The 25602-nt window shown below is 44.2% G+C and overlaps 1 protein-coding gene across 1 annotated transcript; it reads left to right on the top strand.

Annotated features, from left to right (window-relative positions):
• The first annotated feature begins 181 nt into the window (after positions 1–181).
• Positions 182–25587, top strand: LOC134345865 (protease-associated domain-containing protein 1-like). The gene is made up of 5 exons (XM_063047179.1): positions 182–462; positions 3960–4060; positions 18849–18958; positions 22889–23056; positions 25177–25587. Exons 1-5 carry the CDS (start codon positions 393–395, stop codon positions 25295–25297), a joined length of 570 nt encoding a protein of 189 aa, XP_062903249.1. The 5' UTR covers positions 182–392; the 3' UTR covers positions 25298–25587.
• Positions 25588–25602: the final 15 nt, after the last annotated feature.

The following is a 25602-nucleotide window of genomic DNA, read 5'->3' as shown; positions in this document are numbered from 1 at the left end:
CCTCCTCCCACCACTCTGTGGATATATTCTGCATATCATTGCATAAAATCTGCATATATTTGCATAGATTTTGCCTTGCAGATTTAATTGCCGCAATTTTTTTACAGTTATAGGCAGTGAACTTGGCCGATCGTGAATCAACGAATCAATTCCATCTAACTTTGACCAGGAGGCGGGTTGAAAGTAATTGACAGCTTCAGAGACCAACGGAAAGCAGCCTCTTCCGACCTGTCCAATGAGGTGAAGCGTGTGCTGGGCGGCACTGCGCTTTACTGGCAGGCTATTTATCCAATAGAAATTACAAACGGCAAGGATTTGTCCAATGAGAAGCGTCCTGTTCGCTTGACGGATCTCGGGAGGTGGGCGGCTGATTGGCAGGCGCTGAAGGCCAGATGATGAGGTCGCCGTTGTGGCCCCGAGTGTCGGCTCCGGTGCTGCTGCTGCAGATGCTGGCAGCTGCGGGTGAGTTCATGCAGCCCACTGCCTTTATTGCATTAGAGACGCTGGACAGGCCGGCGAGAGGGAGATTTCGCAGCTATATGCAAACCGGTCGCAAGCCCCATGTTAGTAAATTTGACAGCTTTGGCCAGTCCTGGAATAAAACCCAGAGAGTTTCGGAGAGTTGAATTCAGGGACAGTTTGCCTGGATGGAACTAATAGGCTGAGATGGCCGCACGTTCAGTCTAGCCCCTTTAGCTGACTCACAGGACAGCTCTGGCGGTGGCTTGTATTCCCATTGTGTCGGGAAGTAATCGGATTCAAATTTATTTGTTAGGCGTACATCGGAACATTCAGTGCGGATGGCGAGGATTTATCCAGTGGGATAAGTGTGTCGTTTTTGCGTCGACGACCAACACAGTGTGAGCATGTGCTGGGGGCAGCCCGCAAGTGTTGCCACGTTTCTGGTGCCAAGGTAGTGTGCCCAGAACCGACTCACCCTAACCGGTGCATCTTTGGACTGCGAGAGGAAACCCACGGGGTCACGGGGAGAACGTACAAACTCCTGACAGACAACGGAGGGATTGCTGATGTTGGAAAGTGTTATGCTAACTGCTACACTATCTCCCCCTCCCTTCTGCGAGGGTGGCAATCACTGAGGCAGAGGAAGAGCCAAATCACTTTGGGCAATGACCTCGCGCTTTGTTTCTCTTCTACAGGACCCAACTGGGACTAGCAATTGGGCTGAAGGGCCTGTCTGAACTGTGTGTTTGTGAGACTCAGTGCTGGAAATCAGACAGGAGACTAAACAGTATGGGCCATTCAGACACAGTGCTGTGCTGATCTATATAAGCTCCACAGTAGCTTAGTGGTTAGTGTGACACTATTACATCTCGGGGTGACAGAATTTGGAGTTCAATCCTGTAAGAAAGCTTGCATGTTCTCCCTGTGTGAGTGTAGCTTTCCTTAGTGCTCCTGTTTCTCCCCACAGTCCAAAGACGTACCAACTAGTAGGTTAACTGGTCATCGTAAATTGTCCTGTGATTATAGTGTTAAATCGGGGTTTGCTCGGTGGTGCGTCAGGGGCTGGACGTTGGCTCTGTAACCTACCGCACGATGAATCAGCATTGGGTTTATTATCACCGATGTGTCATGAGTAACACACACAAGATGCTGGAGAGACAGCAGGTCAGGCAGACAGGAGCGGACAGTTGACATTTCGGGCTGAAATGCTTCATTAGGATTCTGACCTGACAAGTACTTCCAGCTTTATATGTGTGTGTGTGTGTGTGTTGCTCTGGATTTCCAGCATCTTGAGTTGATGGTCAGAGAGATGAAGTGATTGACAAGGAAATCGTACAATACAAGGCACGGAGGTGTAGTGAACTGTGAAGTGGTTCGTAATGGACTTCAGAAAGTATAGACAGGAATGGTTGCTAAGGTGACTGATACAGTTTACTGTCGAGAAAATCGGAGTGTTGTGTTTTGGTGGTAAAACACACAAAATGCTGTCTTTTGTTCCTCTTCACAGATGCTGCCTGATCTGCTGAGTTCCGCCAGCGTTTTGTGTGTGTTCCTAAAATCAACAGCATCTGCAGAATCTCTCACACAAAATGCCAGAGGAACTCAGCAGGTTTGGCAGCATGTATAGAGGGGAATAAACAGCCCCTCGATGTTTCAAATAAATATTTTCTTTATATAGGCATTCGTTAGTCTCGTGAGACCATGGATTTGCTCCTTGGAAGGTTTCTAGGGCGTAGGTCTGGGCAAGGTTGTATGGAAGACCGGCAGTTGCCCATGCTGTAAGTCTCCCCTCACCATGACACTGATGTTGTCCAAGGGAAGGGCAAGGGCCGATACAGCTTGGCACTAGTGTCGTCGCAGAGCAATGTGTGGTTAAGTGCCTTGTTCAAGGACACACACGCTGCCTCAGCTGAGGCTCGAACTAGCAATCTTCAGATCACTAGACCGACGCCTTAACCAGTTGGCTACACGCCAAATAAATATTTATTTATATATAAATAGTTACATTAAATAAGTAGTGCAAAAGTCATGGGTTTAATGTCCCATCAGAAATTGGATGGCAGAGGGGAAGAAGCTGTTCCTGATTCACTGAGTGTGTGTCCTGAGGCTTGTACAGTACTTCCTTCCTGATGGTAGCAATGAGAAGAGGGCATGTCCTGGGTGATGGGGGTCCTTAATGATGGATGCTGTCTTTTTGAGGCATCGCTCCTTGAAGATATGCAAAGTTGAAAGTCAAGTTTATTGTCATCTGCACAAGTCCATGTGCAAACAGGTAGAATGAAAAACTCACCGCAGCATCGCAGGTACAGAGCAGCATTCACCAGAAAAGCATAAATTGAACATAAATGCTACATAGTTTTTACTGCTTACACCATTGATAACCACCTCCCCCAGTGTTGCAGTTGCTCAGTACAGTTTCACAGCTTGCCCTTGCCCTTGACCTTGTAACCCTCTGAGTGATGACTAGCCGGTCACTTTGTCCACCTGCCTCTTCAACCTTTCGACATCTGAAACCCTTTCGCAAGTAGAGCAGAGGACTCAAACTAATTGGAAAGTGAGTTTATATTGTCACAGGTGCTGACATCTGACGAAGAACCCTCCCTGAATGGTGTTACAGTAGCATGGCGGATGGCATGAAACTATTACAGTGACAGCATCAGTGTTCGGGGTTCAGTCTCTCTCTGACTGCGCGAGTATCCCCCGGTTTCCTCCCACGTTCTAAAGACAAATGGGTTAGGATCAGTAAGCTGATGTATTGGTGCTGGAAACATGGCAACCCCAGCACATCCTCGGACTGTTGGTCATTGACACAAATGACATATTTCACTGAATGTTTTGATGATTCAAACTACATGTGATAAATAAAGCTAATCTTTATGTAAATCTTACTCTTTGCTTGTCATCGTACAAACCACTTCAACACATCAGTACATTGAGTTAGCACAAGAGAAAAGCAATAACAATGCAGAATAAAGTGTTACAGTCACAGAGAGAGTGCAGTGCAGGCAGACAATTAGGTGCAAGGCCATAACAAAGTAGACGGTGAGATCAAGAGTCTTATCGTACTTCAATAGTCTGGTAACAGTGGGGTAGAAGCTGTCCTTAAGCCTGGTGGTATGTACTTTCAGGCTTTTTTATCTTCTGCCCAATGGGAGAGGAGAGAATAGACCAAGTCCAGAGTGGGTGAGGTCTTTGATGATACTGATTGTTTTACCGAAACAATGACAAGTGTAGACAGTCGATGGAGGAGAGGCTGATTTCGGTGATGTGCTGAGCTGTGTCCACGCATCTCTGCAGTTTCTTGTGATCACGGGCAGAGCAGGTGCCGTACCAAACTGTGATGCATCTAGATAAGATGCTTTCTAGTGTGCATGGATAAAAATTGGTAAGGGTTAAAGAGGACATCGTGAATCTCATTCACTTTCTGAAGCTGAGTCAGCTGACGTCTTGCTTTCTTCTCCATGATGCCTTCTTGCTATTTTTTATTCCTAATACAGGCTTGGGAGTGAATGAATATTTATATTTTCAAGTGTTGAGCCCTGCAGATATTCGCTACATCTTTCAGACCAACCTGGCGAAAGACTTTGGCGGCATCTTTGTAAGTACTGGCAAGCTTCATGTTCTGGGAGGGTGGCGTTCTGAGAAAACAATGCGTGTTGAAGATTTCTGTAATGGGCATTTGCGCAGGTATCAGAAATGTCAGATGATAAGCCTATAGTATTTAGAACATAGAATTGAATAGAACAGCACAGTACAGGCCATTCAGCCCACAATGTTGTGCTGACCTTTTAACCTACTCAAAGATCAATCCCTCGATCATAAACCCCCATTCTTCTATCATTCATGTGCCTATCTAAATGTCTCAAGTATCTCTAATGTATCTGTCTCTCTTTCTTTCTTTTTAAATCTTTTTATTGAATAAGTATACAAAAAGGTAAGCCATATAGGCACTAATACACTGTTAGAATATAATAAAATTACAGAAGATATTAATACAAAAAAAACTACAAACAATGTAATTTAAACATAACGTACCAAGGTAACATAATAGTATACTAATTTTTATATATATATCAATAGAGAAAAGGAAAAAAAAACCCACCGTGCAACTAACTAAAAGCAAAGCAAAGCAATGGGCTAACTTGAAACCAAACAGAGTTAAAAAACTTAAAGTCACGTCCTCAATCCTGACCTCCATTAAAAACAGTAAAAAAAACAAGAAGGGTATATATTACATTAAATGAAAATATTGAATAAAAGATCTCCAAGTCTGTTCAAATTTAAATGAGGAGTCATGAAGATTGCTTCTAATTTTCTCCAAATTCAAGCATAATATCGTCTGAGAAAACCAAAAAAAGGTAGATGGAGCATTGAGCTCTTTCCAATGTTGTAAGATACATCTTTTCGCCATTAAAGTAAGAAATGCAATCATTCTACGGGCTGAAGGGGAAATATTACTGGAAATTTTAGGTAGTCCAAAGATAGCAGTAATAGGGTGAGGAGAGATATCTATATTCAATACCTTGGAGATAATATTAAAAATGTCTCTCCAAAAAGTTTCCAGTGTAGGGCAAGACCAAAACATATGAGTTAAAGAGGCTATCTGCCCCGGACATCTATCACAAAAAGGATTAATATGAGAATAAAAGCGCGCTAATTTATCTTTGGACATATGTGCTCTATGAACAGCTTTAAATTGAATTAGGGAATGTTTAGCACAGATAGAGGAAGTATTGACTAATTGTAAAATCTGCCCCCAGTCATCCACAGAAATGATAAACCCCAATTCCTGTTCCCAATCTACCCTAATCTTATCAAATGGAGCTTTCCTAAGTTTCATAATAATATTATAAATCATAGCCGATGCACCTTTCTGACATGGATTAAGGTTAATTATAGTATCTAAAATGTATGTAGGAGGAAGCATTGGAAAGGAAGAAAGTATAGTACTTAGAAAATTTCTAACTTGTAGATATCTAAAAAAATGTATTCTTGATAAGTTATATTTATTAGATAATTGTTCAAAAGACATAAGGGAACCATCTAAAAATAAATCCAAAAGCCGTGAAATACCCTTAGTCTTCCAAATTTGAAAAGCACGATCCGTAAAAGAGGGAGGAAAAAATGTTACCTAAAATAGGAATCGCTAACCCAAATTGATTAAGATCAAAAAACTTTCTGAATTGAAACCAAATACGTAAGGTATATTTAACTATCGGGTTAGACGCCTGTTTAAGGCGTTTCAAATCAAAAGGAAAAGAGGAACCTAAAATAGAGCCAAGTGTATAACCCTGAACAGATTGTAATTCCAATGCTACCCATTTAGGAATGGATAGTATATCCTGGTCAAGTAACCAGAATTTCATATGTCGAGTATTAATTGCCCAATAATAAAATGTAAAATTAGGTAATGCTAAGCCTCCATCTCTCTTAGCTTTTTGTAAATGTATTTTACCCAGTCTCGGGTTTTTATTTTGCCAAATAAATGAAGAAATTTTAGAGTCGACTGTGTCAAAAAAAGATCTTGGAACAAAGATTGGTAATGCTTGAAATATATATAAAAATTTTGGCAAAAAAAACATCTTAACTGCATTAATACGACCAATCAAAGTTAAATATAAAGGAAACCATTTAGATGAAAGTTTAATAATATGGTCTATTAATGGTAAAAAGTATCTGTCTCTATCACCACCCACTGGATCTGTGCCTCTTATTATCATCTTGTACACCTCTATCAAATCAACTCTCACCCTCCTTCACTCTGAAGAGAAAGGACCTAACTCACTCAGCCTACCTCTTAATCCATGCTCTCTAATTGGGGCAACATCCTGGTACATCTCCTCTGCACCCTCTCTAAAGGTTCCACATCCTTCCTATAAGGTGACCAGAATCGAACACAATACTCCCAAGTGTGCTCTAACCAGGGTTTTATAGAGTTGCAACATGGTTCTTGAACTCATTCTCCTGACTATTGCAATTTATTTATATTTTCACATAAATTAGGTGAGAGCAAATTTTATTCTACTTCTCAATTTTTTTTTGTGTAGTGTTTTGTGAATTCTGCATGTCGAAGGGCTTGTGCGTGTACCATGGTACTGAAATACTCTGCAAGCTCTCCAGCCTCAGTGTGTTGCTGCAGCAGGGCGACCCAGTGGTGTTTAATGATCACAGAGTAATACAGCATGGATACAGGCTCTTCAGCCCATCTGGTCTATGCTGACCGCAGTGCACACCTAGCTATTCCCAATTTCCTGCATTCGGTCCATATCCCTCTAAATCCCACCCCTCCACGTACCTGTCCAAGTGTTTCTACTTTTCACATTGTTTGTCAATGATTTGGATAATGGAATTGGTGGCTTTGTGGCAAAGTTTGTGGATGATACAAGAATAGGTGGAGGGGTAGGTAGTGCTGAGGAAGCAATGTGATTGCAGCAGGACTTAGACAAATTGGAAGAATGGGCAAAAAGGTGTCAGATGGAATACAGTGTTGGGAAATGTATGTTAATGCATTTTGGTAAAAGGAATAATAGTGTATATAATATAATAGAAATATAATAATAATTATCTAAATGGGGAGAAGGTTTAAACATCAGAGGTGCAGAGGGACTTGGAAATCCTCGTGCAAGACTCCCAGAAGGTTAATTTACGGGTTGAGTCTATGGTAAAGAAGGCAAATACAGTGTTGGCATTTATTTCAAGGGGAATAGAATATAAAAACAAGGAGATTGGTAGGTGGGAGGCCTTCAAAGGGGAAATTTTGAGAGTGCAGAGTTTGTATGTTCCTGTCAGGATTAAAGGCAAATTGAATAGGAATAAGGAACCTTGGTTCTCAAGGGATATTGCAACTCTGATAAAGAAGAAGAGGGAGTTGTATGACATGTATAGGAAACAGGGAGTAAATCAGGTGCTTGAGGAGTATAAGAAGTGCAAGAAAATACTTAAGAAAGAAATCAGGAGGGCAAAAAGAAGACATGAGGTTGCCTTGGCAGTCAAAGTGAAGGATAATCCAAAGAGCTTTTATAAGTATATTAAGAGCAAAAGGATTGTAAGGGATAAAATTGGTCCTCTTGAAGATCAGAGTGGTCGGCTTTGTGCGGAACCAAAGGAAATGGGGGAGATCTTAAATAGGTTTTTTGCGTCTGTATTTACTAAGGAAGCTGGCATGAAATCTATGGAATTGAGGGAATCAAGTAGTGAGACCATGGCAACTGTACAGATTGAAAAGGAGGAGGTGCTTGCTGTCTTGAGGAAAATTAAAGTGGATAAATCCCCGGGACCTGACAGGGTGTTCCCTCAGACCTTGAAGGAGACTAGTGTTGAAATTGCGGGGGCCCTGGCAGAAATATTTAAAATGTCGCTGTCTACGGATGAAGTGCCGGAGGATTGGAGAGTGACTCATGTTGTTCCGTTGTTTAAAAAAGGATCGAAAAGTAATACGGGAAATTATAGGCCGGTGAGTTTAACGTCAGTAGTAGGTAAGTTATTGGAGGGAGTACTAAGAGACAGAATCTACAAGCATTTGGATAGACAGGGGCTTATTAGGGAGAGTCAACGTGGCTTTGTGCGTGGTAGGCCATGTTTGACCAATCTGTTGGAGTTTTTCGAGGAGGTTACCAGGAAAGTGGATGAAGGGAAGGCAGTGGATATCGTCTACATGGACTTCAGTAAGGCCTTTGACAAGGTCCCGCATGGGAGGTTAGTTAGGAAAATTCAGTCGGTAGGTATACATGGAGAGGTGGTAAATTGGATTGGACATTGGCTCGATGGAAGAAGCCAGAGAGTTGTGGTAGAAAATTGCTTCTCTGAGTGGAGGCCTGTGACTAGTGGTGTGCCACAGGGATCAGTGCTGGGTCCATTGTTATTTGTCATCTATATCAATGATCTGGATGATAATGTGGTAAATTGGATCAGCAAGTTTGCTGATGATACAAAGATCGGAGGTGTAGTAGACAGTGAGGAAGGTTTTCAGAGCCTGCAGCGGGACTTGGACCAGCTGGAAAAATGGGCTGAAAAATGGCAGATGGAGTTTAATACTGACAAGTGTGAGGTATTGCACGTTGGAAGGACAAACCAACGTAGAACATACAGGGTTAGTGGTAAGGCACTGAGGAGTGCAGTGGAACAGAGGGATCTGGGAATACAGATACAAAATTCCCTAAAAATGGCGTCACAGGTAGATAGGGTCATAAAGAGAGCTTTTGGTGCATTGGCCTTTATTAATCAAAGTATTGAGTATAAGAGCTGGAACGTTATGATGACATTGTATAAGGCATTGGTGAGGCCGAATCTGGAGTATTGTGTTCAGTTTTGGTCACCAAATTACAGGAAGGATATAAATAAGGTTGAAAGAGTGCAGAGAAGGTTTACAAGGATGTTGCCGGGACTTGAGAAACTCAGTTACAGAGAACGGTTGAATAGGTTAGGACTTTATTCCCTGGAGCGTAGAAGAATGAGGGGAGATTTGATAGAGGTATATAAAATTATGATGGGTATAGATAGAGTGAATGCAAGCAGGCTTTTTCCACTGAGGCAAGGGGAGAAAAAAACCAGAGGACATGGGTTAAGGGTGAGGGGGGAAAAGTTTAAAGGGAACATTGGGGGGGGCTTCTTCACACAGAGAGTGGTGGGAGTATGGAATGAGCTGCCAGACGAGGTGGTAAATGCGAGTTCTTTTTTAACATTTAAGAATAAATTGGACAGATACATGGATGAGAGGTGTATGGAGGGATATGGTCCGTGTGCAGGTCAGTGGGACTAGGCAGAAAATGGTTCGGCACAGCCAAGAAGGGCCAAAGGGCCTGTTTTTGTGCTGTGGTTTCTATGGTTTCTATGGATAATGCTGTGGCTTTATAAGACACTGGTCAGGCCACACCTGGAGTATTGTCCATAGTTTTGGGCCTCATATCTCAGAAAGGATGTGTTCTCATTGGAGAGAGTCCAGAGGAGGTTCATGAGGATGATTCAGTGATTGAAGGGTTGAGTGGGATCCAGGATCAGCCATGATAGAATGGCAGAGTAGACTCGATGGGCTGAACGGCCTAATTCTGCTCCTATGTCTTAATGGTCTTATGATCTGCATTAGCTAGAAAAATGGGCTGAAAAATGGCAGATGTATTTTAATGCAGACAAGTGTGAGGTTTTGCACTTTGGTGGAATCAACCACGGGGTAGGTCTTTCACAATGAACAGTAGGGCACGGAGGAGTGCGGTAGAACAAAGGGATCTGGGAATCCAGGTACATAATTCATTGAAAGTGGTGTCACAGGTAGATAGGGTTGTAAAGAAAGCTTTGACAGATTGGCCTTCATAAATAAATGTCTTGAATACATACAGGAGAGAGGATGGTATGTTGAAATTGTATAAAATGTTGCTGAGGACTAACTTGGAGTATTGTGTGCATTTTTGGTGACCTACCTGCAGGAAAGATGTTTTAAAAAAAAGTTTGACAGAGTGCAGATAAAATTTATGTTGCTGGATCTGGAGGACCTGAGTTATAAGGAAAGATTGAATAGGTTAGATCTGTGTTCTTTAGAACATAGAAGATTGAGAGGAGATTTGATAGAGGTATACAAGATTGAGGGATATCGACAGGGTAATGCAACCAGGCTTTTTCCACTGAGGTTGGCTGTGACTACAACCAGAGGTCATGGCTTAAGGCAGAAAGGTCAGAAGTTTAAGGGGAACATGAGGGGAAACGTCTTCACACAAAGAGTTGTGAGAGTGTGGAATGAGCTGCCAGCACAAGTGGTCCACGTGAACTCGATTTCAATGTTTAAGAGGAGTTTGGAGAGGTATTTGGATTGTAAAGATATGAAGGGCTATGGTCCCAGTGCAGGTGGATAGGAGTAGGCAGTTTATATGGTTTCAGAATGGACTAGATGGGCTGAAGGGCCTGTTTTGTGCTGTTCGTTGCTATGATTCATAGGCAGGGTATTGGGGCTGAGAGGGAAAGTGGATCAGCTATGATGAAATGATGGAGCAGACTCAATGGGCCAAATGGCCTAATTCTACGCCTATATCTTATGGTATTCCAAATGTGGCCCCACCGACATCTTGTACAAATGCAAAATCCTTCAGGTTATCTCTTTGGTCACTTTCTTCAATGGCTCAGTCGGTGTTTATTTCCAAGAGCTCCTGAGGAGCATTTTAGGACCATTAATGTGTTAACAGCTTTGAATAAATGTCCTGTATGTACAAATAAACAGGCCAGGACCAAGATTCTGCCATCAGATTTGTAAATAGCCCATGAATACCTCATTATAGGTAACACACACAAAATGCTGGAGGAGCTCAACAGGTCAGGCAGCATCTTAGAAATAAATAAACAGTCGATGTTTCAACTTGAGGCCCTTCTTCAGGGCTCTTATTATTCCTTTTGTTTCTACATCATATTTATTTTTTGTGATCGGGTGGGGTGGAGATACGTCTCTACCAAGGGAGGTGTAAGGCACTCCTTCCCTCCGCTAGCCTGCAGGTCACCCTTGGCCAAGATGTGGCACTTGCTTAGCCCCTGATCAGGGTCACGTGAAGCCATGGGAACAGGTGGTGGATGGTCGCATGAGCAGCTGGCGCAGATCACAAGTCCTGGTTATGAAACCACTGACACCGGGCAGACAATCTCCAAAGAGTATTGATAATGGCTGGGGTCTCCTGTCTTGTAAAGACACTGCCCAGAAGAAGGTAATGGCAAACGCTTCTGCAGAAATATTTGCCAAGAACATGGAGACCATGTTCACCCACATCATGTGACATGACACATAATGATGATAATTATTTTAGAAACATAGAAAACCTACAGCCCAATAGAGGCCTTTTGGCCCACAAAGCTGCTCCGAACATGTCCTTACGTTAGAGATTACCTAGGGTTACCCATAGCCCTCTATTCTTCTGAGCTCTATGTACTTATTCAGGAGTTTCTTAAAAGACCCTATCGTATCTGCCTCAACCACTGCCACCAGCAGCCCATTCCACACACTCACCACTCTCTGCATAAAACACTTACCCCGACATCTCCTCTGTACCTACTTCCAAGCACCTAGGAACTGTGCCCTCGTATGCTAACCATTTCAGCCCTGGAAAAAAAAGCCTCTGACTATCCACACGATCAATGCTTCTCATCATTTTGTAATTTATAGTAATGTTATGTCTTTGCACTGTACTGAACATCATAGGCGGCCTTAGCTACGTTTCACCCGTTTTAACTGAAACGGGCCCCACCCTCCCAGGGGCCCCCAACTGACATGCAAAAATTTAATGCACAGCTCCCAGACACCACAATATTCTCCTGCTTTTGCCAGCAGAACCACCAGTGGGCACTCACTGACTGACATCTGAGAAAATACATTTAAATATCTACTTCACTTGTAAACATTGCTCCTAGCAAAGAAGGCTACTTTGCAATGAGAGTAAAATAAAATGCTCCTATCCTAGTGGTGCTGAAAAACGGAAAATATTAGACAACAGAACAAAACGTCTAAATAGTCTCCCAAAAGTTACATCTTTCTTTGGTCCGGCATCTGTAACAGGCCCGCCGACTGCAGTTGCTGCTGCACCATCGTCACAGCATGGGTCTGCAGTGCCAAGTGACAGTGTAAATGGTACAGGAGATGTTGATAATCAGAGCAATGAAAATGAGAAGAACAATTCTACTCAAACAGATGGTGATAATGGTGACCAAACTTTGTTTGATGAACAAGCAGCACAGCATGATGACAGTCCTAGAACTGAGACAGGTGAGGGAGATGCCGCCACCAGCACACCAGACAGAGAGAAAGCCGCACTAACGTTCACAGAGACCGATCCGGCACGTTGGCCAACGCATATTACCAGTGACCAATGGATCGTCATTGTTAGGAGAGGTCCTGTTTAGTTAGAGGACATTAACTTTCCACAGAGCCAATCACGCTGTCGTTTTACCAAGGACAGATATGAAGATGAAAAATGGAGAAACCATTCGTAGGTCATGGTTAGTGTACTCAGAATCATGAATCTTTTGTTTCTACTGTACCCTATTTGGCAAGCGAAATCACAGTCTCACTTGCGGAGGTTTCAGAGTGTGGGAGCGACTTACTCTCACACTCCAGGATCATGAGAAGTCAAATGCGCACCGTGCCAACATGGATAGCTGGTGCGAGCTGGAGACGCGCTTAGGAACTCACAGTGCCATTGACAGCACATACCAAGAAATGCAAATACTGGGGGAAAAAAAATGGAATGATGTCATGAAGAGGTTCATTGCCATAGTCTGTCACCTTGCAGAATGAAACCTTGCTTTCCGTGGCCACAGTTCCACCCTACATGAACCAAATAATGGGAAATTTCTAGGTCTGGTGGAGCTGCTTGTCGAGTTCGACCCAGTGATGAGCAGACGAGCAGAGAGAAAAGAGATTGCTGACCACTACATGGGGAAAACCATACAAAATGAGTTAATCACACTTATTGGAGACAAGACACTGGAAGCGATAACAGAGAGAGTAAAACAATCAAAAACGCAAACAGGAATTCTGCAGATGCTGGAAATTCAAGCAACACACATCAAAATTGCTGGTGAACGCAGCAGGCCAGGCAGCATCTGTAGGAAGAGGTGCAGTCGACGTTTCAGGCCGAGACCCTTCGTCAGGACTTCGAAGGGTCTCGGCCTGAAACGTCGACTGTACCTCTTCCTACAGATGCTGCCTGGCCTGCTGCGATCACCAGCAACTTTGATGTGTGTTGGTTGAGTAAAACAATCACGTTTCTACTCGGTGATAATGGACTGCACCACTGACGCTGCACACATAGAGCAGCTGTCTGTGACACTGCGCATTGTCACATGCCAAGTAAATGTCAGAACTACTGTTAGCGAGCATTTTGTCGGTTTCCTACCAGCACTTGACACAACAGGTGCAGGCCTAACCCACGTCTTCTTAACGCATATGGAGAAGTTAGGATTAGATATCTCAAAATGCAGGGGGCAGGCATATGATAACGGGAGCAATATGCGGGGGAAAAATAGCGGGGTGCAGAAGAGGGTGCTAGATATTAACAAAAAAGCACTGTTCATGCCATGCGCCAGCCACAGCCTAAACCTAGTCATTGTCGATGCTGCAAAATCAATAGTGGAGTCTGTGAGCTTCTCTGGGGTGCTGCAACGTCTATACACACTGTTCAGCTCATCGACACAGAGATGGGAGCTTTTCAAGGAGAACGTGCCACAGATGACCCTCAAGGCCATATCCAACACGCGATGGGAGTGCCCCGTGGAAAGTGTGAAAGTCCTGCGCTACCAGCTTCCCGATGTTGGCAATGCGCTCCTGTCACTGATTGAACATACCACACAGAAAGGTGACAGTGAAACCACATCTGCAGCCAGAGGCCTAGAACAGGAGATCATGTCATGGAAATTCCTGCTGACTGTTATCACCTGGTACAATGTTTTACATGAGGTGAATTGCGTCAACAAGCTGCCCCAGAGCCCGCATGTGGGATTTGATGTGCTACAGCGCGAGCTGGAATATGTTCTGAAATTTCTCAAGGAATACAGAGAGAACGGCCTTTCATCCGCCCAAACAGATGCCAGAGACATAGCTGAAGAGATAGGGGTGCCAATGGTCTTTCCTACTAAGCGAATCAGAAAACCAAAATGCCAGTTCCAGTACGAGTCCCAAAGTGCAGATCCTTCCCTGACAGTGGCACCCGAGGAACGGTACGAGAGAGAAGTTTTCCTTCTACTAGTGGACTCTGCCATCACAGGCATTAGTGAGCGCTTTAAACCGATGGGGTCATTTTACAGTCTGTTTGGCTTCATTTATGGAAGAGAGGAAATGAAAAAAAGCCACCCAAAGTTGCACACTGAAAGGCAGCTGCGTAAACATGGAGAGGACACTTGGTGATGTGGATGCTGAGGACCTTTTGTGCGAGGTGTTGGCTGCTGTCAGTGCCGGACCTGCAAAAGAAACCACTGGCCTGCAGATTCTGAGCTACATTTACAGCAACGATCTGGTTGAACTGTATCCTAACCTCACCATTGCTCTAAGACTCATGCTGACAGTGCCTGTGACTGTAGCGAGTGGAGAGAGAAGATTTTCAAGGCTAAAGCTCATCAAAACGCATCTGAGGACAACCATGCTCCAGGAGCGTCTGTCAGCTCTTGCTCAGATATCAATTGAGCATGAAATAACAAGATCGCTGGACAAAGATGAGCTCATTAAAGCATTCTCAGCACTCAAGCACAGGAGGGTGGTGAAGTTCTAGTGGTAAGTCTTTCAACACCTTTTTAGCAGAAATAAAGTTTATAACTAAAATAATAAAATAAACCACATATTTCACTCAAAATGTGTATAGGCGATTAGGCGCGTTTCCACAAATGGTAATTTCTCTCTCCCGCTTGCGACCCCTCTCTCTCACTCTCCTCCTGTTCGCTCTCCAGACCTTACGTGAGCTGTCCGTGGTGCTGAAAGAGCATCCGACGCAGTTTGTAAACTTCCAGTAGTTAACTTTCAGACACCGTTCATTGAATAAATAAAGTGTGAATTTTCATTAAATATGACATTGCTTTTGTTATTAATTTAATTGGAGGGAAAGTGTTTAAGATGTTCTTATGTCAGCTGATACCTAACACATAGTGCCATTCAATGCAGACTATTTGCTGAAAAGGGCGAGGCTTCTCACTCCAAAGCAAAAAATGTCATTGTTTCAGTTTTAATTAAGAGAATTGTTTGGATTATGTTGAGCTGTCTGTCCATTATGCTGAAAGTGCATATAATGCATCAACGTTTAAGTCCAAAATTATACCATTATTGATGCAAACCAACTTGAATATTCGCTTTTTTTCTTTCTTTTTTTTATTGGGAAGCGGGGGTAGGGCCCCACATTAACTCTTGAAACGGGCCCCTAGATGCTTAAGGCTGCCTATGCTGAACATAGAAAACAGAACAGGACTGGGCCCATCAGCTCATGATGTTATGCTGGCCTATACAAACGTACTCCACAATCTGTCTAAACCTTCCCTCCTACACAGCCCATCACCCACCTTTTCTCTTATATCCTCAAATATCAGAGTATCGACGCCAAGAGTTGGGATACAATGTTGAAGTTGTACAAGATGTTGGTGTTGCCAAAATTGGAATATTGTGTGTAGGTCTTGTCACCTATTTACAATAAGCTTGAAAGAGTGCAGAGAAAATTTACAAAAATGGTGCTGGAACTTGAGGACCTGATTTACAGGGAAAGATTGAATAGGCTGGGAATTTATTCCCTGGAGCGTAGGAGGTTGTGGGGAGATTTGACAAAATTGTGAGGGGTATTGATTGGGTAAATGCAAGCAGGAACTTCTTCACTCAGAAGGTGGTGCTAGCTGCTAGCAGAAGTGCAATTGTGACATTTAAGAGAAATTTGGATAAGTACGTGGATGGGAGGAGTATGGAGAGTGTCAGATGTCAGTAATTTTCCATTTCTGAGTTCTTTTAGAAGTTCAGGAATGATCAAGAATCTTTGATTCATTGATTCTTCGTGATAGCTTATGTTAAAGTTTAACAGATGCAGAGCATTTGAGACTAAGTGAAGAGCTGAGAAGTTGATTAAAGTGCTTCAGTAGATTCAAAGATGGCGCCTTTGAAAAATCTATCACCTTTATACTCGAGATATCCAGGGAGTTTCTGTTAACAGAATCCAATCAAAAGGCTTAACAATTGTAACAGGTGTATAATATGCTCATACTTAGCCATTTAAAAATAAAAAGGTTTGTTTGTTTATTTATTGAGATACAATGCAGAGTAGGCTCTTCCAGCCAGGTCACCCAGCAATCCCACAATCTAATGCTAGCCTAATAGTGGGACAATTTATAACAACCAATTTACCTACCAACCTGTACGTCTTTGGGATGTGGGTGGAAACCAGAGCACCCGGAGGAAACCCTGCAGTCATGGGGAGAATGTGCAAACTCTTTACAGGTGGCAGCGGGAATTGAACCTGTGTAGTCTACATTGTAAAGTGTTGTGCTAACCATTGCATTGCTGTGTCGCCCCTGTATGGAAATATATGTAACTGCTATACTGCCTTCTGCCAGTAAGTGGAGGCAAAAGACCATGTATTGTGAAAAATACATGAGTTTGTTAGAAATAAATAGTTAAAAATACTAAAAACTACAATTTTAGTTTTGCATCATTTCAACTAATATAAAGTATTAAAAAAACCGATTCGCATCAGGGCTATGGTCCAGGTGCAGGTTGATGAGATAGGTATAGATTAGATGGGCCAAAGGGCCTGTTTCTCTCCTGTGCTACTCTGTGATCCTATCCATGTGGTCAGCATGTGGAACGAGCTGCCACAGGAAGTGATTGAGGCAGGTACATTAGCAATATTCAAAAGATACCTGGACAGGTACGTGGATTGGAAAGATTTAGAGCAGGGCTTCCCAACCTGATGTCCGTGGACTCCTTGTTTAATGGTAGGGGTCCATGGCATAACAAAGGTTGGGAACCCCTGGATTACAGTGATATGGGCCAAACGTAGGCAAAAGGGATGAGCTTAGAGGGAATCTCGGTCACCATGAATGAGTTGGGTGGAAGTGTCTGTTTCCATTTTCGATGACTCTGTGGCCCCATTTGGCCCGTTGCTTCTCCTGTGTGCTTGAAACAACATTTTGGATGCTAATTATGACCTGGCTGCTGCCTCACTTCCCAGAGACCCTAGTTTGATCCCAATCTCCAGCGCTGTCTCCGTGGAGCTTGCAGGTTCTCCCTGTGTGGGTTTCTCCTGCGTGCTCCAGTTTCCCCAAAGATCCCAGAGACGTGCGCGGTCAGTGGGTTAATTGGCCCCTCCCCCCAGTGTATTGTTGAGGAGTAGAATCTTTAGTGGAGGAGTTGGTAGGAGTGTGGAATAGTTAACTGGGTGTCTGAAGGGCCTGTTTCCATGGTAAATGGGCTGTACCTAAGTGACACAAGATGCTGGAATCTGCAGCATCACACACAGAAAATGCTGGAGGAACTCAGCAAGTCAGTCAGCTTCTATGGAGAGGAATAAACAGTTGATGTTTTGGGCTGAGACCCTCCATCGGGACTGGAAAAGCCATAAGACCTTGGAGGAGAAATTCCCCACTCAGCCCAATGAGTCTTCTCTGCCATTCCATCGTGGCTGATTTATTAACCCCTTCAACCCCATTCTCCTGCTATAGTCTTCGACACCCTGACAAACCAAGAACCTATCAATCTCTACTTTAAATAAACTCAATTACTTGGCCTTCACAGCTGACTTTGACACTGAATTCCACAGATTCAGCACCTTCTGGCCAAAGAATTTCCTCCTCATCTGTTTTAAATGGATGTCCCACTATTCTGAGTCTATGCCCTCTGGTCCTAGACACTCCCATTGTGGGAAACATCCCAGGGGGAGGCAGCCTGTTTAAAGAGGCTGAGTGAAGTGGTGCAGCAAAAGCTGGCAGATGATAGGAGAATGGGGGTGATATACAGGTGAGAGAGTGGGAATGACTTGAGAAGCTGGCAGACGATAGAATGGGGGTGATATACAGGTGAGAGAGAGTGGGAATGACTTGAGAAGCTGGCAGACGATAGAATGGGGGTGATATACAGGTGAGAGAGAGTGGGAATGACTTGAGAAGCTGGCAGACGATAGAATGGGGGTGATATACAGATGAGAGAGAGTGGGAATGACTTGAGAAGCTGGCAGATGATAGAATGGGGGTGATATACAGGTGAGAGAGTGGGAATGACTTGAGAAGCTGGCAGACGATAGAATGGGGGTGATATACAGGTGAGAGAGTGGGAATGACTTGAGAAGCTGGAGGTGATGGGTGGAAGTGAGAAAGGGCTGAAGAAGACCATGAGACCATAAGACGAGGTTGGAATGGCGGCACAGGATCAACGGGCTGAATGGCCTAATTCTGCTCCTATGTATGGTATCATGGATATTGAGAGGCCGAGATAGAGAGGATGTTTCCTATAGTGGGGAAGTCTAGCACCTGAGGGCACAGCCTCAGAATAGAGTAGGGTTTCCCAACCTGTGGTCCATGGACCCTTTGGTCAGCGATGGGGGTCCATGGCATGAACAAGGTTGGGAACTCTTGGAATAGAAGGACGTCCCTTTAGAATGGAGATGAGCAGGAATTTCTTTGGCTAGAAGGTGGTGAATCTGTGGAATTTATTGGCACAGATGGCTGTGGAGGCCGAGTCATTGGGCATATTTGGGGAGGGCGGTGGACCGTGGAATAAAGGGAGGGGGTGAGGAGGGTGGGATGTGTGAGTGATTGGTAGATGGAGAGGGTGGGGAAGGGAAAGAGAAGGGTTAAAGGGGGCTGGTGGGAAAAGGGGAAAACAAAGAGGGGGAGTGGAGGGTAGTGACTAGCCCAAGTTAGAGAAATAGATGTTTGTATCTTTGACTTTCTCTCCGCAGCACACCAGATATGAGCAGATCTACCTGGTTCCCGCAGACCCCCCGCAAGCCTGCGGTGACCTGAACAACGGGGCATTTATCCAGGATCAGATCGCTTTGGTTGAGCGAGGGTGGGTATGAACCTCCTTCAACACTGCTATGGAGACAGGATTCACATACCCACTGAGCCCTGTGTCCACAGCAATTCACAGCCAACAAACAGACACTTCTTGGCGAGTAAGTTCCCTGTTTGACACACAAGAGCAGGGGGAGGCACCCAGTTAATGCAAAAATTCAAAAAGTTTATTATCAAGATACGTGTATCTCACCATATTCAACCCTGAGATTCATTTTCTTCTGGACATTCATAGTAAGTACAACAAAAGGCAAAATAATAATAATAATAAATAAATAAACAATAGATATTGAGAACATGAGATGAGGTGTCCTTGAAAGTGAGTCCATAGGTGTGGGAGCAGTCCAGTGATGGGGTGAGTGAAGTTAAGTGAAGTTACCCCCTCTGGTTCAAGAGCCTGATGGTTGAGGGGTATTAACTGTTGCTGATCCAGGTGGTGTGAGTCCTGAAGCTTCTGTACCACCTTCCTGATGACAGCAGCTCAGTGGTGGGGAGACCTTTACCCGGGCTGTATCCACCACTTTTTGAAATCAGACCTGTCCCACATTCAGATTTATTTATCACATGTACATTGAAAAATACACTGAAATTATTTATTTGGGTTAACCAACACAACTTAAGGATATGCTGTGGGCAGGCTGCAAGTTTAAAGGTTTAAGAAACTTTATCAGCGTGACATCTAAAACCTTGACAAACTTCTATAGATATGTAGTGGAGGGTATATTGACTAGTTAAATCACAGCCTGATAGGAAAACACCAATTCCCTTGAACGGAAAATCCTGTAAAAAGTAATGGATACAACCCAGTCCATTATGAGTAGACATAGACATAGACATAGTCATAGACATACTTTATTGATCCCGAGGGAAATTGAGTTTCGTTACAGCTGCACCAACCAAGTAAAGCCCTCCCCACCATTGGATACATCTACACAGAGTGTTGTAGAAAAGTAGCATTCTTCATCAAGGACTCCCACTACCAGGGCATGCTCTCTTCTCGATGCTGCCACCAGGAAAAAGATACAGGAACCTCAGGACCCACTCCACCGGGTTCAGTAACAGTTATTACCCCTCAACCATCAGAGTCCTGAACCAGTGGGGTTAACTTTACTCAACTTCACTTGCTCCATCACTGAACTGTGCCCACAACCTTTGGACTCACTTTCAAGAACACCTCATCTCATGTTCCTGATATTTATTGCTCAATTATTTTTGTATTTGCACAGTTTGTTGTCTTTTGTATGCTGGTTGCTTGTCTAGTCTTTCATTTTGTTTCTTGTATTTACTGTGAATGCCCGCAAGAAAATGAATCTCAGGGTTGAATATGGTGACATCTTCATACTTTGATAATAAATTGATTTTGAACTTTGATATGCCACCATATAAAACCCTGAGATTCATTTTCTTGCAGGCATTCACAGTAGAACAAAGAACCACGATAGTCAATGAAAATCACACAAAGACAGACAGACAAACAATCAGTGTGCAAAAGACAACAAACTTGACAAAAAATAAAATTGATAAATAATAATGAGAACTTGAGTTGTAGAGTCCTTGAAAGTGAGTCCGTAGGTTGTGGAGTCAGTTCAGTGTTGAGGTAAGTGAAGTTATCCACACATTCCGGCACGAACATAGCAAGCTTACGGTGTTGTCACAAGCAGCAACAATAACCACAACAAAACATGGGAGCCACAGAAGGCGCGATGCCTTTACGGCTGGGAGTGTCGCAGTTCAGGGTTGAATCCCGCTGTCCTCTAGAGAATTTGTACGTCCTCCCCATGACCATGTGGGTTTTATCCGCGTGCTCTGGTTTCCTCCCACAGTCCAAAGATGACCCGGGTAGGTTAAATAGTCATTGTAAATTGTCTCACGATTGGGTTAGGGGTAAAACGAGGTTGTCGGGGGTTGCTGGGAGGCACATCTCGAAGGGTCGGAAGGTCCTATTCCACGCAGAATCTCTAAATGAAACAAAACAGCAATAGCAAAACGAACACACAGACAGTGCTCTGACACTAGGACAGTCCCTGGTCCAGACTCGCAGGCATTGGGCCTCCAGATCCCACACCCCTGACCCAGGGGCCACGACCAACATTCCCTCTAATTATTTTTAAACAGCTGCAAGGACCAAATTTTTGAGCAAGAAATTTTTACATGGCCTGAAACCTGCGCGGAACTTTAAATGTTTTTATTTTGTAATATGTATACGATGAACATTCAGAATGAAAACTGAAAAATCACAGACTTTTGATTTTATTTATTAATTGAAGGATATAGTGAAATACAGTACAACAATGAAAACCTTCCACATTTCGCGAACCTTTTCTAGCTGTGTGGCAACAAAGGCTATGTTCATGGGAGCATTTCAGTTACTGTGCAGCTGTGAACCCGTGCAGTTTAAAGGGAACAGTGGACACCAAAGGGGTTTCCAACTTGCAGATCTATGACCCAGGGGCCTCGACTTCTGAATTTGCCGACTTTGGTCTTGACCCCAAGACTCGCCGATCACAGGATTTTGAACTTTGGAGATTCAGTGGGGTTGTTGTTGAGGAGACACATGAGATGGCAGACGCTGGGATATGAAAGAACACATAACCTGCTGGAGGAACTTTGCAGGTCAGGCACAATCTGTAGAGAGAAAGACGGTTGACATTTCGGACCACGATCTATCACTCGGCCAGGATCAAGGGTCTTGGCCCGATACATTGACTATCTATTCCCTTCTATAGGTGCTGCCTGCCTGCTGAGTTCCTCCAGTATTTTGTGTGTTGCTCTGGATTTCCCTTTTAAGCTGAGGTCTGGGAGAAATCCAGCTCCACCTCATGGAACAATTCAGAACAGAAATAGGCCATTTGGTCCATCGTATCCATGCTGACTGTGATAACACCCAATGGTGATCCTATTTGCCTGCATTAAGCCCTCATCCCCTATCCTTCCTCTCCTATCCAGGTGCCTTTAAAACCAGGTGACTGTATCTGCATTGACCGTCTCCTCTGGCAACAGGCTCGAGAAACCCACCACCCTCTGTGTGAAAACCTGCCCCTCAGATCTCCTTTGTATTTCTCCCCTCTCAGTTAAACTTGTCCCTTTTAACTTCCCATTCTCATATTGCTCCATGGCCTCCTCTTCCAGCCATGATGAGGCCAAACATAGGTTGGAGGAGCAGCACCTCATACTCCATCCAGGTAGCCTCGAACCTGATGGTATGAACATTGAATTCTCAAACTTATGGTAATTTCATCTCTGAAACATTCTCTCAATTTTCCATTTTGCCCCTTCTCCTCACCTGTCCATCACCTGGTTCCCCTCCTACTTCCCTTTCTGCTACGATTCACTCTGCTCTTGTATAAGATTCTTCTTCAGCCCTTTACCTGTTCCACCTATCCCCTTCCTACTCACATTACCCCTTACCTGGTCTCACCTATCATCTCAAACAACAGGAATTCTGCAGATGCTGGAAATTCAAGCAACATACATCAAAGTTGCTGGTGAACGCAGCAGGCCAAGCAGCATCTATAGGAAGAGGTGCAGTCGACGTTTCAGGCCGAGACCCTTCGTTAGGACTAACTGAAGGAAGAGTTCCTTCAGTTAGTCCTGACGAAGGGTCTCGGCCTGAAACGTCGACTGCACCTCTTCCTATAGATGCTGCTTGGCCTGCTGCGTTCACCAGCAACTTTGATGTATATTGCTCACCTATCATCTGCTAGCTTGTACTTCTTCGCACCCTCCCCCACCCCCCACCCGTCGACCACCTTACTCTGGCTTCTGTCTCCATCCTTCCCAGTCCTGATGAAGGTTCTTGCCCTGAAACATTGACTTTGTAATTCCCTTCCATGCACGCTGCCTGACCCGCTGAGTTCCTCCAGCATTTTCTGTCTGTTACCTGTGATAATAAAGTATTTACCAGTGGTGTGTGTGTGTGTTGCAGGGGTTGTTCGTTTCTCTCCAAAGCCCGCATTATCCAGGAGCACGGTGGCAGGGCAGTGATCATCTCGGATAATGCTTTTGACAATGACAACTCCTACGTTGACATGGTGCAGGACGGGACAAACCAGGAGAGTGAGATCCCTGCTCTCTTCCTTCTTGGGAAGGACGGGTGAGTGTGACTGTAATTGTCTAGGGTGAATGCGCTCAGACTTTTCCCGAGGCTTAGGGGATTGAGAATGAGAGCCCAATTTTAAGGTGAGAGGAAAAAGATTTAACAGGAACCCGAGGGACAGTGTAAAGGTAAATGTATAGAATGAGCTGCCAGAGGAAGTGGTTGAGGTGGGTACATGAATATTTAAGATGTCTCTGGACAGGGACATGGATAGGGAAGTATTAGAGGGATGTGGCCAAATGGGACTGGTTTAAGTGAGATTATTGGTCGTGATGGATGAGCTGCGCTGAAAGGCCTGTTTCTGTGCCATGTGACAGTGATATTTAACCCTTCTCTCCACAGCATACAGGCCACTGACACCTCCACTCAGAATCGGAATCTGACTTTTATCACTAACGTCATGAAATTTTTTTTTGCAGCAGTACAGTGCAATACATAAGATGTACTCTAATAAGATGTATGTATAAATATGATATATACTGTGTATATAAAATATGATGGTTGTCCTGATGACAAGAGACCTGTACGGGAGATTATTTTAAGTGGAAAAGCCATTGACCTGGGGCAGCTCCACTCTCTCGACCCCACCTATTGAAGCGATGTACTGGGGTGAGGCTGATGTCACATGCAAACAGCTATTAGGAGGTACAGGTGAGAGCTGACTCTCTGCTGGGGAACCAAAAGTGAGTGAACAGCCCTGGAATGGACATGACAAGCCCTTTCACTAGAGGGAGTAGTTTTGCACTGCTAATATATGTCTATAAAGAAACAAGCTTCACACTTGTATATGGAATAATCCATGTAGATTATATGCAAACTAAAGTTTCTCACTGTGCCTCAGTACTAGTAAACCAATTCCATTTTTGCCTTGTGTACGAAGCCTTTCATTCCTCATTCCCCTCCCTCGTGTGCAGCCCTTCCCTGGGTGATGGCGAAATGCAGGTAAAGGCAGGTGGGGGCCTTTTCTGACTGGCTGCCGATGACTAGTGCTGTTCCACAGGAGGGTGGTGTTGGGACTGATTGTTTTTGCGTTATGTGTCAATGATTTGGATGATGGAATTGATGGCTTTGTAACAATGTTTGCAGATGATACGAAGATAAGTGGAGGGGCAGGTAGTGATGAGGAAGCAGAAGAGGTGGGCAGTATTGAGGAATCAGGACTTGGACAGACGGGGAGAATGGGAAAAGAAGTGGCAGATGGAATGTAGTGTAGGGAAGCGTATAGTCATACACTTTGATAGAAATGAATAAAGGCATAGACTATTTTCTAAATGGGGAGGAAATTCAAAAATCGGAGGTGCAAAGGGACTTGGGAGTCCATGTGCAGGATTCCCTAAAGCAGGCGTTCCCAATCTTTTTTATGCCATAAACCTCAACTATTAACTGAGGGATCCCTGGACCCAGATTGGGAACCCCTGCCCTAAAGGTTAATTTACAGATTGACTTGGTGGTGAGGAAGGCAAATGCAATGTTAGCATTCACCTCAAGAGGTCTAGAATCTAAAAGCAAAAATGTAATGTGGAGGCTTTATAAGGCATTGGTCAGACTGCTCTTGGAATATTATGAGCAGTTTTGAGCCCCTCAACCAAGAAATGATGGGCTGGCATTGGAGAGGGTTCAGAGGAGGTTCATGAGAATGATTGCAGGGTTAACATACGAGGAGTGTTTGATACTTCTGGGCCTGTACTCACTGGAGTTTAGAAGAATGTGGGGGAATCTCATTGAAATCTATTGAATATTTAAAGGCCTAGACAGAGTGGGTGTTTCTTGCAGTGGGGGAGTCTCGGACCAGAATGGACAGTCTCAGAATATAGGTACATCCATTTAGTAGAACAAGGATAAGGAGAAATTTCTTTACTCATCACAGGGTAGTGAGTCTGTGGAATTCATTGCCACAGACAGCTGTGGTGGCAAGTCATTGGGTATTGTGAATGCAGAAGTTTACAGGCTCTTGATTAGTCAGGGCACCAAAGATTAAGGGGAGAAGGCAGGAGAATGGGGTTGAGAGCAATAATTAATCAGTCATGATGGAATGGCAGAGCAATCCATGGGTCAAATTCTGCTGCTTTGCCTTATAATCTCAGCATGTGACGGCTTCCTTTTCCTGTGCTGGACAGGTATATGATCCGACGATCGCTGGAGGTCCACGGGCTGCCTTGGGCCGTCATTTCCATCCCCGTCAATGTGAGCGGGGTCCCGACCTTCCAACTGAAGCAGCCACCTTGGACTCTGTGGTGAGGAGACGGCACCTCAAGGACTTCTGGCCGGATCAAATGAACAGTTTGTGATGCTCGTGCTTTGGTGTTGTATTAAATTATCTCCTCACTGGATTCCACACCCTGACCCCCTCAGCCTCTTCCCGCAGGTTCCAGAGTGATGCTGCTGCCCAGTCACTGGAGGAACTCAGCAGGTCGGGCAGCTTCTTTGGAGGGAGATAAACAATTTATATTTTGGGCCGAGACCCTTTATCGGGACTGGAAAGGAATTAGAATAGGGAGGTGGGAGTACAACTGGCGGGTAATAGGTGAGACTGGGTGGGTGGG

This window comes from Mobula hypostoma, chromosome 4, assembly GCF_963921235.1.
Source record: "Mobula hypostoma chromosome 4, sMobHyp1.1, whole genome shotgun sequence".
In the NCBI taxonomy this organism is placed as follows: domain Eukaryota; kingdom Metazoa; phylum Chordata; class Chondrichthyes; order Myliobatiformes; family Myliobatidae; genus Mobula; species Mobula hypostoma.
This window is presented reverse-complemented; position numbering and strand designations above follow the sequence as displayed.